This window comes from Cetorhinus maximus, unplaced genomic scaffold (assembly GCF_964194155.1).
Source record: "Cetorhinus maximus unplaced genomic scaffold, sCetMax3.hap1.1 HAP1_SCAFFOLD_1447, whole genome shotgun sequence".
Lineage (NCBI taxonomy): Eukaryota > Metazoa > Chordata > Chondrichthyes > Lamniformes > Cetorhinidae > Cetorhinus > Cetorhinus maximus.
The window spans coordinates 40556-58393 of record NW_027597388.1 but is presented as its reverse complement, the minus strand read 5'-3'; the positions used below and the strand labels follow the sequence as shown (position 1 = coordinate 58393).

At 56.9% G+C, this 17838-nt stretch overlaps 1 protein-coding gene across 1 annotated transcript in view; it reads left to right on the top strand.

Annotated features, from left to right (window-relative positions):
- The window catches only part of adcy3a (adenylate cyclase 3a), a gene marked incomplete at its 5' end in the record, with an annotated part of 54113 nt that overhangs the window by 22242 nt on the left and 14033 nt on the right, over nt 1-17838 (top strand). Inside the window, one exon of the mRNA XM_078536718.1 lies at nt 3054-3135. Within this exon, the coding sequence (XP_078392844.1) occupies nt 3054-3135 (82 nt within the window). The remainder of the gene's footprint in view (nt 1-3053; nt 3136-17838) is intronic.

Here is a 17838-nt window from a genome sequence, read left to right as displayed (position 1 = left end):
AAGCTCCCTCTACACTGTCCCCATCAAACACTCCCAGGACAGGTACAGCACGGGGTTAGATACAGAGTAAAGCTCCCTCTACACCGTCCTCATCAAACACTCCCAGGACAGGTACAGCACAGGTTAGATACAGAGTAAAGCTCCCTCTACACTGACACCATCAAACACTCGCAGGGCATGTACAGCACGGGGTTAGATACAGAGCAAAGCTCTCTCTACACTGTCCCCATCAAACACGCCCAGGACAGGTACAGCACGGGGCTAGATACAGAGTAAAGCTCCCTCTACACTGTCCCCATCAAACACTCCCAGGACAGGTACAGCAAGGGGTTAGATACCGAGTAAAACTCCCTCTACACTGTCCCCATCAAACACTCCCAGGGCAGGTACAGCACGGGGTTAGATACAGAGCAAAGCTCCCTCTACACTGTCCCCATCAAACACTCCCAGGGCAGGTACAGCACGGGGTTAGATACAGAGCAAAGCTCCCTCTACACTGTCCCCATCAAACACTCCCAGGACAGGTACAGCACGGGGTTAGATACAGAGTAAAGCTCCCTCTACACTGTCCCCATCAAACACTCCCAGGACAGGTACAGCAAGGGGTTAGATACCGAGTAAAACTCCCTCTACACTGTCCCCATCAAACACTCCCAGGGCAGGTACAGCACGGGGTTAGATACAGAGCAAAGCTCCCTCTACACTGTCCCCATCAAACACTCCCAGGGCAGGTACAGCACAGGGTTAGATACAGACTAAAGCTCCCTCTACACTGTCCCCATCAAACACTCCCAGGGCAGGTACAGCACGGGGTTAGATACAGAGCAAAGCTCCCTCTACACTGTCCCCATCAAACACTCCCAGGGCAGGTACAGCACGGGGTTAGATACAGAGCAAAGCTCCCTCTACACTGTCCCCATCAAACACTCCCAGGACAGGTACAGCACGAGGTTAGATACAGAGTAAAGCTCCCTCTACACTGTCCCCATCAAACACTCCCAGGACAGGTACAGCACGGGGTTAGATACAGAGTAAACTCCCTCTGCACTGTCGTATTCCTGAGCCTCCAACTCCACCCTCTCCCTGGTCATTCTCTAAGGCTGAATAAGACTGTTCACTATTGTCATGGCCTGTCTGACTCTGAGCTGAGGTTCTGGCCCAATTTCTGCTCCATTCCTAAGATCACGACTTCCACCTCTGTAATACTGCCCACCTCCAACCCTATGACTGCCCATCTGCTGCTGAAACTCTCATCAATACCTTTGCTAATGTACATTTGACAATTGTAATGTCATTACAGACTCCCATTGTAATTCACACCCAGCCCCATTCGCCTGTTACCTCTGTGCTTGCTGACTTACACTGATTCCCGATCCAGCAACAACTCTAGTTTAAAATCCTTATTCCTGTTTTCAAATCCCGTTATGGCCTCGCTTCTGACCTCTTTAACCTCTTCCAGCCCTACAACTCTCCAAGATCCCTGCTCTTCTCCAGTCCTGGCCTTATCTGCATTCCCAGTTTTAATCACTCCATCGTTGGCGGCCGTGCCTTCAGCTGCCTGGGCCCTAAGCTCTGGAAGTCCCTCCTGAAACCTCTCCACCTCTCTCTCCTTTCATATAGTCCTTAAAACGTATCACTTTGACCAAGTTTTTGGTCAGATGTTCTCGTACCTCATGTGGCTCAGATGGCGTTCCTGAGAAGCACCTTGGGCTGTTTTCCTATATTGAAGATGCCTTGTAGGTGCAGCTTGTTGTTCAGGCTTGAGATTGGCCAATATGACTTCAGCTCCAAACCAAGACTGCGCCCAGATGTAGCCCAACAAGCTGCCCAGCTGGTATTAAACCGCTGCCAACATTTCAAAAAGCTTTCCCAGGGCAACCAGGGATGGGCAGAAAATACCAGCTTTCCCACCAACTCTCACATTGCAAGTGTGAATGCCAAGGAAGGATGGGCCAGCGAGGGTTAGTGCTGCAGGAGTGAGAGTGAATCCAGCTGAGGACACTGATATCACAGCTGGTTTTCAAGGCTGAGTAAGGGGAGGTTAGCTTGGGAAATATTCCGGGAGAAACAAGATAGAGAGAGTGGGATAGTCATGTGGGAAAAAGAGGTGAGAGAGGGCAGGGACTCCTCGTGATGGGGAATAACTGCAGACCTTGTCAATGATGCCAAATCCCTGGAATCAATAAATAAAAGGATGTTTCCACTTGTGGGAGAATCTAGAACTAGGGGTCACTGGTTAAAAATAAGGGATCGCCCATTTCAGACAGAGATGAGGAGAAATGTTTTCTCTCAGAGGTTGGTGAGTCTTTGGAACTCTCTTCCTCAAAAGGCGGTGGAAGCAGAGTTTGAATATTTTTAAGGCAGAGCTGGATAGATTCTCGATTAACAAGGGGGTGAAAGGTTATCGGGGGTAGGCAGGAATGTGGGGTTGAGGTTACATTCAGATCAGCCATGATCTTATTGAATGGCGGAGCAGGCTCGAGGGGCTGAATGGCCTACTCCTGATTCTAGGTTCGTTTGTTCGTATGTACCACAAGAGAGACGGTGAAACATGGGGATGTTTTAGCTTTGGTCAGGTCTGGGAGTAGAACAGTGATGATGTTCTGACTGACTCTGATTGACCCTGATTGGCCCTTGACCCTGATCAACCCTGATCGACTCTTGACCCTGATTGAATCTTGACCCTGATCGACCCTTGACCCTAGTCAATCCTAATTGACCCTAGTCAACCCTTGATCAACTCTGACCCTGAGTGACTCTTGACCCTGATCGACTCTTGACCCTGATTGACCCTTGAGCATGATTGACCCTGATCAACACTTGACTCTGATCGACTCTGACCTCAATTGACTCTTGACTCGACCAACTCTGACTGACTCTTGACCCTGATTGCCCCATGACCCTGACTTACTTTTGACCCTGATTGTCTCTAACCCCAGTTGACTCTTGACCTGACTGTCTCTGACCCTGACTGACTCTTGACCCTGACTGAGTCTGTCATTCACTTGTATGTGGTGTTGGAGATTGACCTCACATCCTGTTTGTTTCCGCAGGTCACTTGTGGTGCCATCTCGGTTTTCCATGGTAGCCATGATTTTCGTCATGATGATGAGTTTTTACTATTTCACTCGACACGTAAGTGCTGCCACGTCAGGTCTGAGGGGTGCAGGGTTCAGGAGGCCTGCAGGAGAGACCGAGGCACAGGTCACTGGGATTGGGGTCCCTGGGTGGGGTGTTGTAGCACAGGACAGCTGGGGGCCCAGGGTCAGGAGAACTTCAGAGAGATCCATGCATTGTAGAGGAATCTGGTCAGAAGATGATATTTTGGGATACAGTTAATGACTAATTTCGATATGACGCGTGGTAAGTGTAATGTCCTCAGGAGGAACAGGCGAGTTTGGACCTGTGGTTCTCAGAGCTCTCTCTCACTGGGGTTTTCCTCACCTCATGTTTGGGTCTGTTGTGGATTCATTGATGCACATTGGCTGCTGTGTTTAGTCCATTCTCATTGTGTCACGTGACTATCAGGGTGGTAGAAGGTACAATCGATGGACTTTGGTCTTTTTGAAATTTCCAGCCATTCCTTTGTTCTCATGTCAGACAGAAACTCATTCACAAAAATACCCTGCCCTGCTTACTCAACCGGAGAGGTTAGCACAAAGCAAGAGTCAAACGTCATCCCAGTCCTGCCTTTGCTGAGTCATGTGACCTCAGCCCAGACTGCATCATTGGCCTCAGTTGCCTTTGGGTCAGGGAGGTGTGGGTGTCGGGTGAGGAAGAAGCTTATTGCTTCTATGTTCAGGCCTTAAGGCGGAGAGTACAGAGGAGGGGGTTCCAGAGAATAGCACCAGGCATCTGATGGCATGGCCAATATGCTGGGCAAGGAATGGGAAGGGAAGGAGTTAGAGGAATGAAGAGTTCAGGGGGTGGGTTATAGGACAGGAGAGAGAGAAGGATGAGGCCACAGAGGATGAGAATTTTAATTAGCAATGATAGGTGCCACTCTAGGTCAGTGAGCTTTGGGTTGGACCTTGGTACAGGATATATCACCTCTGCTGTGCTGGACTCCACCCAGTGGGATGGGATCGTCCCAGATTTACACTAAGTGCGGTAGCGGGCGGGTTAAACGATGTTTTACCCCCCCGGCCGCGATGGTGGGTTTTCACCCTGTATCGTCCCAAACCCGCCACATTAATGATGCCTTCCTGGGAAACACACCATTCCCATGGCGGGCGGGGTCTCATTCACCCACCGCACCATCACCTCACCGCTTCACCACACCGGGCACCATATTTAAATCCAGCCGCACGCGCACACATCTCAGGGCTTCCAGCCCGCAGCTACTACAGGGAAGATGTCCACGAAAAGCAAAAAGACTGCAGGCCCCAGGTTTAATGACGTGTCACTGGAATGCCCTTTGGACACCATGGAGGCCGCCACAATGTCCTCTACCCCCTGCTCTGGCCGCAGGATGGGCAGCGGTGTCACCAATCCAGCCCGGTAGGTGGTGGCAGAGGTGTCAGTGCCAATGCTGCACAGAAGAGGTTGGCCATCCAGTGCAGAAAGAGGATGAATGATCTCATCCGTGCTGCCAGGGTAAGGCAACCATCTCATCACTCTAAACTCACCCACTCACAAGCCCATCACACATTCACTGGCATCTCACTCACTGCCAGCTTAAGGGACATCACCACTCACTCTCTCACACACACCCTCACATCTCCATCTGGCCTCATCTCCTCTGGAGGCTGCCTCCTCAACCCTCACTATCTTGAGGCCAATTTCACTGATCAACATGTGGCCCTTACACACCCTGGGATACCCCCCTTCCCCAGTACAGCCCTCGCCCTGCAGCCTCTTCCCTTGCCTGAGGCCACTTCTCCCCCTTTCCCAAGCCCTAGCCCTGCAGCTATTGAAAAGCCCCCCACATACGGCTGGTCTGGTAGGTAGAGACCTGCCCGTGAGCCCCCCCTAACAGTGATGTGGTGCTGTGTGTGAAGCCTGGCGCTGAGACAGCGAGTGCTGCCCGAAGCAAGGTAGGCAAATAAACCCCGAGTGGAGAGCAGCCCGCCAGGCGCACGCCTTATTTATGCTGTTGTGAAACACGTCGGCGTGTTTTCCCACCGATGTGGGCGGACGATCCAGCCGGAGGCGGTGGGGGTGGGGGGGATGATTCCGGTGGGCTGGCATTATAATGATGTGCTGATGTATTGCAATGAGTTTCCCGACATCCGATGGTGGGGAATGCAGCCCGCCATTGACAGGCTGAGCGGACAATCGCAAACTGGCTTCATGCCGTCGTGAAACCGGTCTCACCATATTGTCCGCTCACATCACCGAACATGCCCGACACTGGCAAACACGGAAACTCCGGCCAGTGACTCCTCACTCAGTGAGACCCAGAGCAGGAACCAAAGCCAGCAGCGAAACTCAGTCTTTTAACTTGAACACTTAGCGTTACCAAGACTCAAACTTCTAACAAAGGACCTTTCATATATTTGGACAAACCAGCCCTGTGCAATTAAATCGAACTTGTCAGTAAAAAAACAAAGGAACAGGAAGATGCCATTCAGCCGCACGAGTCCACATTTAATTAGATAATTTCCCACCATCTGTTGATACCCCAAACCCAACAAAAATGTAAAGCCCCAATTGACCCTCCAGTATCTGGAGAGTGAATTCCTGATCTCCGTTAATCTTTGTGTGAAGATGTGCACTGAGTGATGAGACTCTAATATTAAAAAAAATTATACCCCTTAAAAGTTGGACAGACTGGGCTTGTTTCCACTGGAGTTTAGAAGAGTGAGGGGTGATTTGATTGAAGTTTACAAGATCCTGAACGGCCTTGACAAGGTGGACGTGGGAAGGATGTTTCCTCTTGTGGGTGAGTCCAGAACTAGGGGTCACTGGTTTAAAATTAGGGGTCGCCCTTTTAGGACAGAGATGGGGAGAATTTTTTTCTCTCAGAGGGCTGTGCGGCTTTGGAATTCTCTGCCTCAGAAGGTGGTGGGGGCGGAGACATTGAATATTTTTAAGGCAGAGAGAGATAGATTCTTAACAAAAAACAAAAATACCTGGAAAAACTCAGCAGGTCTGGCAGCATCTGCGGAGAGGAACACAGTTAACGTTTCAAGTCTGAATGACCCTTCAACAGAACTAAGTAAACATAGAAGAGAGGTGAAATATAAGCTGGTTTAAGGGGGGGTGGGACAGGTAGAGCTGGATACATGGCCAGTGATAGGTGGAGATAACCAAAAGATGTCACAGACAAAAGGACAAAGAGGTGTTGACGGTGGTGAAATTATCTAAGGAATGTGCTAATTAAGGGTAGAAAGCAGGACGAGCAAGGTACAGATAGCCCTAGTGGGGGTGGGGTGGGGGGAAGGAATCGAAATAGGCTAAAAGGTAGAGATAAAACAATGGATGGAAATACATTTAAAAATACTGGAAATAGGTGGGAAAAGAAAAATCTATATAAATTATTGGGAAAAAAAGATGGGGGGCTGAAATCGGAAAGGGGGTGGGGATGGAGGAGAGAGTTCATGATCTAAAGTTGTTGAATTCAATATTCAGTCCGGAAGGCTGTAAAGTGCCTAGTCGGAAGATGAGGTGCTGTTCCTCCAGTTTGCGTTGAGCTTCACTGGAACAATGCAGCAAGCCAAGGACAGACATGTGGGCATGAGAGCCGGGTGGAGTGTTGAAATGGCAAGCGACAGGGAGGCCTGGGTCATACTTGCGGACAGACCGAAGGTGTTCTGCAAAGCGGTCACCCAGTCTGCGTTTGGTCTCTCCAATGTAGAGGAAACCACATTGGGAGCAGCGAATGCAGTAGACTAAATTGAGGGAAGTGCAAGTGAAATGCTGCTTCACTTGAAAGGAGTGTTTGGGCCCTTGGACGGTGAGGAGAGGGGAAGTAAAGGGGCAGGTGTTGCACCTTCTGCGGTTGCATGGGAGGGTGCCGTGGGAGGGGGTGGAGGTGTAGGGGGTGATGGAGGAGTGGACCAGGGTGTCCCGGAGGGAACGATCCCTGCGGAATGCCGTCAGGGGGGTGAAGGGAAGATGTATTTGGTGGTGGCATCATGCTGGAGTTGGCGGAAATGGCGGAGGATGATCCTTTGAATGCGGAGGCTGTTGGGGTGATAAGTGAGGACAAGGGGGACCCTATCATGTTTCTGGGAGGGAGAGGAAGGTGTGAGGGCGGATGTGTGGGAGATGGGCCGGACACGGTTGAGGGCCCTGTCAACCACCGTGGGTGGAAAACCTCGGTTAAGGAAGAAGGAAGACATGTCAGAGGAACTGTTTTGGAAAGTGGCATCATCAGAACAGATGCGACGGAGGTGAAGGAACTGAGAGAATAGGATGGAGTCCTTACAGGAAGCGGGGTGTGAGGAGCTGTAGTCGAGGTAGCTGTGGGAGTCGGTAGGCTTGTAATGGATATTGGTGGACAGTCTATCACCAGAAATTGAGACAGAGAGGTCAAGGAAGGGAAGGGAAGTGTCAGAGATGGACCATGTGAAAATGATGGAGGGGTGGAGATTGGAAGCAAAATTAATAAACTTTTCCAGGTCCAGACGAGAGCATGAAGCAGCACCAAAACAATCATTGATGTACCGGAGAAAGAGTTGTGGGAGGGGGCCGGAGTAGGACTGGAACAAGGAATGTTCCACATACCCCATAAAGAGACAGGCATAGCTGGGGCCCATGCGGGTACCCATAGCCACACCTTTTATTTGGAGGAAGTGAGACGAGTTTGAGGAGAAATTGTTCAGTGAGAGAACAAGTTCAGCCAGACGGAGGAGAGTAGTGGTGGATGGGGATTGTTCGGGCCTCTGTTCGAGGAAGAAGCGGAGAGCCATCAGACCATCCCGGTGGGGGATGGAGGTGTAGAGGGATTGGACGTACCCATCAGACCATAGATTCTTGTTAGTCAAGGGAATCAAAGGTTATCGAGAAAGGTTATCAGAGTAGATGGCCATGATCTTATTGAATGATGGAGCAGGCTCGAGGGGCCGAATGATCTCCTCCTGCTCCTATTTCTTATGTTCTTTGTGCAGTCGAGGGAATAGCTTCTCTCTATCTGCCCTACCAAATTCTTTAATCATTTTGAACTCCTCAATTCGATCGCCGCTTAATTCTATTTACTCGAGAACACAAGCCTCGACCTCATGACTTAACCCTTTGTCACCGGTATCATTATGATGAACCTGCATTGTACCTGCCTCATGGCCAGTATATCCCTCCTGAGGTGTGGTGCCCACATCTGAATGTGGTTACCCCAGGTGGGGTCTGACCAGGGGGATTGTTCTGAGTGGAATCTGTGTACTTGACTCCATTGATATTGGAGATGTTGATTGTTTCATATCCAAATGTTTGGGGGGGGGAGGGGAAGTACCAGATGCGGAGTATCACTGCGGGGTATCACTGCGGGGTATCACTGCGGAGTATCACTGCGGAGTATCACTGCGGAGTATCACTGCGGGGTATCACTGCGGGGTATCGCTGCGGGGTATCACTGTGGGGTATCGCTGCGGGGTATCACTGCGGGGTATCACTGCGGAGTATCGCTGCGGGGTATCGCTGCGGGGTATCGCTGCGGGGTATCGCTGCGGGGTATCGCTGCGGGGTATCGGAGTATCACTGCGGGGTATCGCTGCGGGGTATCGCTGCGGGGTATCACTGAGGGGTATCGCTGCGGAGTATCGCTGCGGGGTATCGGAGTATCACTGCGGGGTATCACTGCGGGGTATCGCTGCGGGGTATCACTGCGGAGTATCGCTGCGGGGTATCGCTGCGGGGTATCGCTGCGGGGTATCGCTGCGGAGTATCGCTGCGGGGTATCGCTGCGGGGTATCGGAGTATCACTGCGGGGTATCGCTGCGGAGTATCACTGCGGAGTATCACTGCGGAGTATCACTGCGGAGTATCGCTGCGGGGTATCGCTGCGGGGTATCGCTGCGGGGTATCGGAGTATCACTGCGGGGTATCGCTGCGGGGTATCGCTGCGGGGTATCGCTGCGGGGTATCGGAGTATCGCTGCGGGGTATCGCTGCGGGGTATCGCTGCGGGGTATCGCTGCGGGGTATCGGAGTATCACTGCGGGGTATCGCTGCGGGGTATCGCTGCGGGGTATCACTGCGGGGTATCGCTGCGGAGTATCGCTGCGGGGTATCGGAGTATCACTGTGGGGTATCACTGCGGGGTATCGCTGCGGAGTATCACTGCGGAGTATCGCTGCGGGGTATCGCTGCGGAGTATCACTGCGGAGTATGACTGCGGAGTATCACTGCGGGGTATCGCTGCGGAGTATCACTGCGGGGTATCACTGCGGGGTATCACTGCGGAGTATCGGAGTATCGCTGCGGGGTATCGGAGTATCACTGCGGGGTATCACTGCGGGGTATCACTGCGGGGTATCACTGTGGGGTATCACTGCGGGGTATCGGAGTATCACTGCGGGGTATCACTGCGGAGTATCACTGCGGGGTATCGGGGTATCACTGCGGAGTATCGCTGCGGGGTATCGGAGTATCACTGCGGGGTATCACTGCGGACTATCACTGCGGGGTATCGGGGTACCACTGCGGAGTATCGCTGCGGGGTATCGGGGTATCACTGCGGAGTATCGGGGTATTGCTGCGGGGTATCGGAGTATCACTGCGGAGTATCACTGCGGGGTATCTCTGCGGAGTATCGCTGCGGGGTATCGGGGTATCACTGCGGAGTATCACTGCGGGGTATCACTGCGGGGTATCACTGCGGGGTATCTCTGCGGGATATCGCTGCGGGGTATCGCTGCGGGGTATCACTGCGGGGTATCTCTGCGGAGTATCGCTGCGGGGTATCGGGGTATAACTGCGGGGTATCGCTGCGGGGTATCGGGGTATCACTGCGGGGTATCGCTGCGAAGTATCGGGGTATCACTGCGGGGTATCGCTGCGGGGTATCGGGGTATCACTGCGGGGTATCGCTGCGGGGTATCGCTGCGGGGTATCGCTGCGGGGTATCGCTGCGGGGTATCGGAGTATCACTGCGGGGTATCGCTGCGGGGTATCACTGCGGGGTATCGCTGCGGAGTATCGCTGCGGGGTATCGGAGTATCACTGTGGGGTATCACTGCGGGGTATCGCTGCGGGGTATCACTGCGGAGTATCGCTGCGGGGTATCGCTGCGGGGTATCGCTGCGGGGTATCGCTGCGGGGTATCGCTGCGGGGTATCGGAGTATCGCTGCGGAGTATCACTGCGGAGTATCACTGCGGAGTATCGCTGCGGGGTATCACTGCGGAGTATCACTGCGGGGTATCACTGCGGAGTATCACTGCGGAGTATCGCTGCGGGGTATCGCTGCGGGGTATCGCTGCGGGGTATCGCTGCGGGGTATCGGAGTATCACTGCGGGGTATCGCTGCGGGGTATCGCTGCGGGGTATCGCTGCGGGGTATCGCTGCGGGGTATCGCTGCGGGGTATCGCTGCGGGGTATCGGAGTATCACTGCGGGGTATCGCTGCGGGGTATCGCTGCGGGGTATCGCTGCGGGGTATCGGAGTATCACTGCGGGGTATCGCTGTGGGGTATCACTGCGGGGTATCGCTGCGGGGTATCACTGCGGAGTATCACTGCGGGGTATCACTGCGGGGTATCACTGCGGAGTATCGGAGTATCGCTGCGGGGTATCGGAGTATCACTGCGGGGTATCACTGCGGGGTATCACTGCGGGGTATCGGAGTATCACTGCGGGGTATCACTGCGGAGTATCACTGCGGGGTATCGGGGTATCACTGCGGAGTATCGCTGCGGGGTATCGGAGTATCACTGCGGGGTATCACTGCGGAGTATCACTGCGGGGTATCGGGGTATCACTGCGGAGTATCGCTGCGGGGTATCGGGGTATCACTGCGGAGTATTGGGGTATCGCTGCGGGGTATCGGGGTATCACTGCGGAGTATCACTGCGGGGTATCTCTGCAGAGTATCGCTGCGGGGTATCGGGGTATCACTGCGGAGTATCACTGCGGGGTATCACTGCGGGGTATCACTGCGGGGTATCTCTGCGGGGTATCGCTGCGGGGTATCGCTGCGGGGTATCGCTGCGGGGTATCGGGGTATCACTGCGGGGTATCTCTGCGGAGTATCGGGGTATCACTGCGGGGTATCGCTGCGAAGTATCGGGGTATCACTGCGGGGTATCGCTGCGGGGTATCGCTGCGGGGTATCGGGGTATAACTGCGGGGTATCGCTGCGGGGTATCGGGGTATCACTGCGGGGTATCGCTGCGAAGTATCGGGGTATCACTGCGGGGTATCGCTGCGGGGTATCGCTGCGGGGTATCACTGCGGGGTATCGCTGCGGGGTATCGCTGCGGGGTATCGCTGCGGGGTATCGCTGCGGGGTATCGCTGCGGAGTATCGCTGCGGGGTATCGCTGCGGGGTATCGCTGCGGGGTATCGCTGCAGGGTATCGGGGTATCGCTGCGGAGTATCGAGGTATCGCTGCGGAGTATCGGGGTATCACTGCGGGGTATCTCTGCGGAGTATCGCTGCGGGGTATCGGGGTATAACTGCGGGGTATCGCTGCGGGGTATCGGGGTATCACTGCGGGGTATCGCTGCGAAGTATCGGGGTATCACTGCGGGGTATCGCTGCGGGGTATCGGGGTATCACTGCGGGGTATCGCTGCGGGGTATCGCTGCGGGGTATCGCTGCGGGGTATCGGAGTATCGCTGCGGGGTATCGCTGCGGGGTATCGCTGCGGGGTATCACTGCGGGGTATCGCTGCGGAGTATCGCTGCGGGGTATCGGAGTATCACTGTGGGGTATCACTGCGGGGTATCGCTGCGGGGTATCGCTGCGGAGTATCGCTGCGGGGTATCGCTGCGGGGTATCGCTGCGGGGTATCGCTGCGGGGTATCGCTGCGGGGTATCGCTGCGGGGTATCGGAGTATCACTGCGGGGTATCGCTGCGGGGTATCGGGGTATCACTGCGGGGTATCGCTGCGGGGTATCGCTGCGGGGTATCGCTGCGGGGTATCGGAGTATCACTGCGGGGTATCGCTGCGGGGTATCGCTGCGGGGTATCACTGCGGGGTATCGCTGCGGAGTATCGCTGCGGGGTATCGGAGTATCACTGTGGGGTATCACTGCGGGGTATCGCTGCGGGGTATCGCTGCGGAGTATCGCTGCGGGGTATCGCTGCGGGGTATCGCTGCGGGGTATCGCTGCGGGGTATCGCTGCGGGGTATCGGAGTATCACTGCGGGGTATCGCTGCGGAGTATCACTGCGGAGTATCACTGCGGAGTATCGCTGCGGGGTATCACTGCGGAGTATCACTGCGGGGTATCACTGCGGAGTATCACTGCGGAGTATCACTGCGGAGTATCGCTGCGGGGTATCGCTGCGGGGTATCGCTGCGGGGTATCGGAGTATCACTGCGGGGTATCGCTGCGGGGTATCGCTGCGGGGTATCGCTGCGGGGTATCGGAGTATCACTGCGGGGTATCGCTGCGGGGTATCGCTGCGGGGTATCGCTGCGGGGTATCGGAGTATCACTGCGGGGTATCACTGCGGGGTATCGCTGCGGAGTATCACTGCGGGGTATCACTGCCGGGTATCACTGCGGAGTATCGGAGTATCGCTGCGGGGTATCGGAGTATCACTGCGGGGTATCACTGCGGGGTATCACTGCGGGGTATCACTGCGGGGTATCACTGCGGGGTATCGGAGTATCACTGCGGGGTATCACTGCGGAGTATCACTGCGGGGTATCGGGGTATCGCTGCGGAGTATCGCTGCGGGGTATCGGAGTATCACTGCGGGGTATCACTGCGGAGTATCACTGCGGGGTATCGGGGTATCACTGCGGAGTATCGCTGCGGGGTATCGGGGTATCACTGCGGAGTATCGGGGTATCGCTGCGGGGTATCGGGGTATCACTGCGGAGTATCACTGCGGGGTATCTCTGCGGAGTATCGCTGCGGGGTATCGGGGTATCACTGCGGAGTATCACTGCGGGGTATCACTGCGGGGTATCACTGCGGGGTATCTCTGCGGGATATCGCTGCGGGGTATCGCTGCGCGGTATTGCTGCGGGGTATCGGGGTATCACTGCGGGGTATCTCTGCGGAGTATCGCTGCGGGGTATCGGGGTATAACTGCGGGGTATCGCTGCGGGGTATCGGGGTATCACTGCGGGGTATCGCTGCGAAGTATCGGGGTATCACTGCGGGGTATCGCTGCGGGGTATCGGGGTATCACTGCGGGGTATCGCTGCGGGGTATCGCTGCGGAGTATCGCTGCGGGGTATCGCTGCGGGGTATCGCTGCGGAGTATCGCTGCGGGGTATCGCTGCGGGGTATCGCTGCGGGGTATCGCTGCGGGGTATCGGGGTATCGCTGCGGAGTATCGGGGTATCGCTGCGGAGTATCGGGGTATCGCTGCGGGGTATCGCTGCGGAGTATCGGGGTATCGCTGCGGGGTATCGCTGCGGAGTATCGGAGTATCGCTGCGGGGTATCGCTGCGGGGTATCGCTGCGGGGTATCGCTGCGGGGTATCGGGGTATCGCTGCGGGGTATCGCTGCGGGGTATCGCTGCGGGGCATCGGGGTATCGCTGCGGGGTATCTGGGTATCGCTGCGGTGTATCGCTGCGGGGTATCGGGGTATCGCTGCGGAGTATCGCTGCGGGGTATCGGGGTATCGCTGCGGGGTATCGCTGCGGGGTATCGCTGCGGAGTATCGCTGCGGGGTATCGGGGTATCACTGCGGAGTATCGCTGCGGGGTATCGGGGTATCGCTGCGGAGTATCGCTGCGGGGTATCGGAGTATCGCTGCGGAGTATCGCTGCGGTGCATCGGGGTATCGCTGCAGAGTATCACTGCGGAGTATCGCTGCGGAGTATCGCTGCGGGGTATCGCTGCGGGGTATCGCTGCGGAGTATCGCTGCGGGGTATCACTGCGGAGTATCGCTGCGGGGTATCGGGGTATCGCTGCGGAGTATCGCTGCGGGGTATTGGAGTATCGCTGCGGAGTATCGCTGCGGGGTATCGGGGTATCGCTGCGGAGTATCGCTGCGGGGTATCGCTGCGGGGTATCGCTGCGGGGTATCGCTGCGGGGTATCGAGGTATCGCTGCGGGGTATCGGGGTATCACTGCGGGGTATCGCTGCGGGGTATCGGGGTATCACTGCGGAGTATCGCTTCGGAGTATCGCTGCGGGGTATCGGGGTATCACTGCGGAGTATCGCTGCGGGGTATCGGGGTATCACTGCGGAGTATCGCTGCGGGGTATCGGGGTATCGCTGCGGAGTATCGCTGCGGAGTATCGCTGCGGAGTATCGCTGCGGGGTATCGCTGCGGAGTATCGCTGCGGAGTATCGCTGCGGAGTATCGCTGCGGGGTATCGCTGCGGAGTATCGCTGCGGGGTATCGCTGCGGGGTATCGCTGCGGGGTATCGCTGCGGGGTATCGCTGCGGGGTATCGGAGTATCGCTGCGGGGTATCGCTGCGGGGTATCGCTGCGGGGTATCGTTGCGGAGTATCGCTGCGGAGTATCGCTGCGGAGTATCGCTGCGGGGTATCACTGCGGAGTATCGCTGCGGGGTATCACTGCGGAGTATCGCTGCGGGGTATCGGAGTATTGCTGCGGAGTATCGCTGCGGGGTATCGCTGCGGAGTATCGCTGCGGAGTATCGCTGCGGGGTATCGGAGTATCGCTGCGGGGTATCGCTGCGGAGTATCGGAGTATCGCTGCGGGGTATCGCTGCGGAGTATCGGAGTATCGCTGCGGGGTATCGCTGCGGAGTATCGCTGCGGGGTATCGGAGTATCGCTGCGGGGTATCGCTGCGGAGTATCGCTGCGGAGTATCGCTGCGGGGTATCGCTGCGGGGTATCGCTGCGGAGTATCGCTGCGGGGTATCGGGGTATCGCTGCGGAGTATCGCTGCGGGGTATCGCTGTGGGGTATCGGAGTATCGCTGCGGAGTATCGCTGCGGGGTATCGCTGCGGAGTATCGCTGCGGGGTATCGCTGCGGAGTATCGCTGCGGAGTATCGCTGCGGGGTATCGCTGCGGGGTATCGCTGCGGGGTATCGCTGCGGAGTATCGCTGCGGGGTATCGCTGCGGGGTATCGCTGCGGGGTATCGCTGCGGGGTATCGCTGCGGGGTATCACTGCGGGGTATCGGGGTATCGCTGCGGGGTATCGCTGCGGGGTATCGCTGTGGGGTATCGGAGTATCGCTGCGGGGTATCGCTGCGGGGTATCGCTGCGGAGTATCGCTGCGGGGTATCGCTGCGGAGTATCGGAGTATCACTGCGGAGTATCGGAGTATCACTGCGGAGTATCGGGGTATCGCTGCGGAGTATCGGAGTATTACTGCGGAGTATCACTGCGGAGTATCGCTGCGGAGTATCGCTGCGGGGTATCGCTGCGGAGTATCGCTGCGGGGTATCACTGCGGAGTATCGCTGCGGGGTATCGGAGTATCGCTGCGGAGTATCGCTGCGGGGTATCGCTGCGGAGTATCGCTGCGGAGTATCGCTGCGGGGTATCGGAGTATCGCTGCGGGGTATCGCTGCGGGGTATCGGAGTATCGCTGCGGGGTATCGCTGCGGAGTATCGGAGTATCGCTGCGGGGTATCGCTGCGGAGTATCGCTGCGGGGTATCGGAGTATCGCTGCGGGGTATCGCTGCGGAGTATCGCTGCGGAGTATCGCTGCGGGGTATCGCTGCGGGGTATCGCTGCGGAGTATCGCTGCGGGGTATCGGGGTATCGCTGCGGAATATCGCTGCGGGGTATCGCTGTGGGGTATCGGAGTATCGCTGCGGAGTATCGCTGCGGGGTATCGCTGCGGAGTATCACTGCGGGGTATCGCTGCGGAGTATCGCTGCGGAGTATCGCTGCGGAGTATCGCTGCGGGGTATCACTGCGGAGTATCACTGCGGAGTATCGCTGCGGGGTATCGCTGCGGGGTATCGCTGCGGGGTATCGCTGCGGGGTATCGGAGTATCACTGCGGGGTATCGCTGCGGGGTATCGCTGCGGGGTATCGCTGCGGGGTATCGGAGTATCACTGCGGGGTATCGCTGCGGGGTATCGCTGCGGGGTATCGCTGCGGGGTATCGGAGTATCACTGCGGGGTATCGCTGCGGGGTATCACTGCGGGGTATCACTGCGGGGTATCGCTGCGGAGTATCACTGCGGGGTATCACTGCGGGGTATCACTGCGGAGTATCGGAGTATCGCTGCGGGGTATCGGAGTATCACTGCGGGGTATCACTGCGGGGTATCACTGCGGGGTATCACTGCGGGGTATCGGAGTATCACTGCGGGGTATCACTGCGGAGTATCACTGCGGGGTATCACTGCGGAGTATCGCTGCGGGGTATCGGAGTATCACTGCGGGGTATCACTGCGGAGTATCACTGCGGGGTATCGGGGTATCACTGCGGAGTATTGCTGCGGGGTATCGGGGTATCACTGCGGAGTATCGGGGTATCGCTGCGGGGTATCGGGGTATCACTGCGGAGTATCACTGCGGGGTATCTCTGCGGAGTATCGCTGCGGGGTATCGGGGTATCACTGCGGAGTATCACTGCGGGGTATCACTGCGGGGTATCACTGCGGGGTATCTCTGCGGGATATCGCTGCGGGGTATCGCTGCGGGGTATCGGGGTATCACTGCGGGGTATCTCTGCGGAGTATCGCTGCGGGGTATCGGGGTATAACTGCGGGGTATCGCTGCGGGGTATCGGGGTATCACTGCGGGGTATCGCTGCGAAGTATCGGGGTATCACTGCGGGGTATCGCTGCGGGGTATCGGGGTATCACTGCGGGGTATCGCTGCGGGGTATCGCTGCGGGGTATCGCTGCGGGGTATCGCTGCGGGGTATCGCTGCGGAGTATCGGGGTATCGCTGCGGAGTATCGGGGTATCGCTGCGGGTTATCGCTGCGGAGTATCGGAGTATCACTGCGGGGTATCGCTGCGGGGTATCGCTGCGGGGTATCGCTGCGGGGTATCGCTGCGGGGTATCGCTGCGGGGTATCGGGGTATCGCTGCGGGGTATCGGGGTATCGCTGCGGAATATCGCTGCGGTGTATCGCTGCGGGGTATCGGGGTATCGCTGCGGAGTATCGCTGCGGGGTATCGGGGTATCGCTGCGGGGTATCGCTGCGGGGTATCGCTGCGGGGTATCGCTGCGGAGTATCGCTGCGGGGTATCGGGGTATCGGGGTATCACTGCGGAGTATCGCTGCGGGGTATCGGGGTATCGCTGCGGAGTATCGCTGCGGAGTATCGCTGCGGAGTATCGCTGCGGGGTATCGCTGCGGAGTATCGCTGCGGAGTATCGCTGCGGGGTATCGCTGCGGAGTATCGCTGCGGGGTATCGGAGTATCGCTGCGGAGTATCGCTGCGGGGTATCGCTGCGGGGTATCGCTGCGGGGTATCGCTGCGGAGTATCGCTGCGGAGTATCGCTGCGGGGTATCACTGCGGAGTATCGCTGCGGGGTATCACTGCGGAGTATCGCTGCGGGGTATCGGATTATTGCTGCGGAGTTTCGCTGCGGGGTATCGCTGCGGAGTATCGCTGCGGAGTATCGCTGCGGGGTATCGGAGTATCGCTGCGGGGTATCGCTGCGGAGTATCGGAGTATCGCTGCGGGGTATCGCTGCGGAGTATCGGAGTATTGCTGCGGGGTATCGCTGCGGAGTATCGCTGCGGGGTATCGGAGTATCGCTGCGGGGTATCGCTGCGGAGTATCGCTGCGGAGTATCGCTGCGGGGTATCGCTGCGGGGTATCGCTGCGGAGTATCGCTGCGGGGTATCGGGGTATCGCTGCGGAGTATCGCTG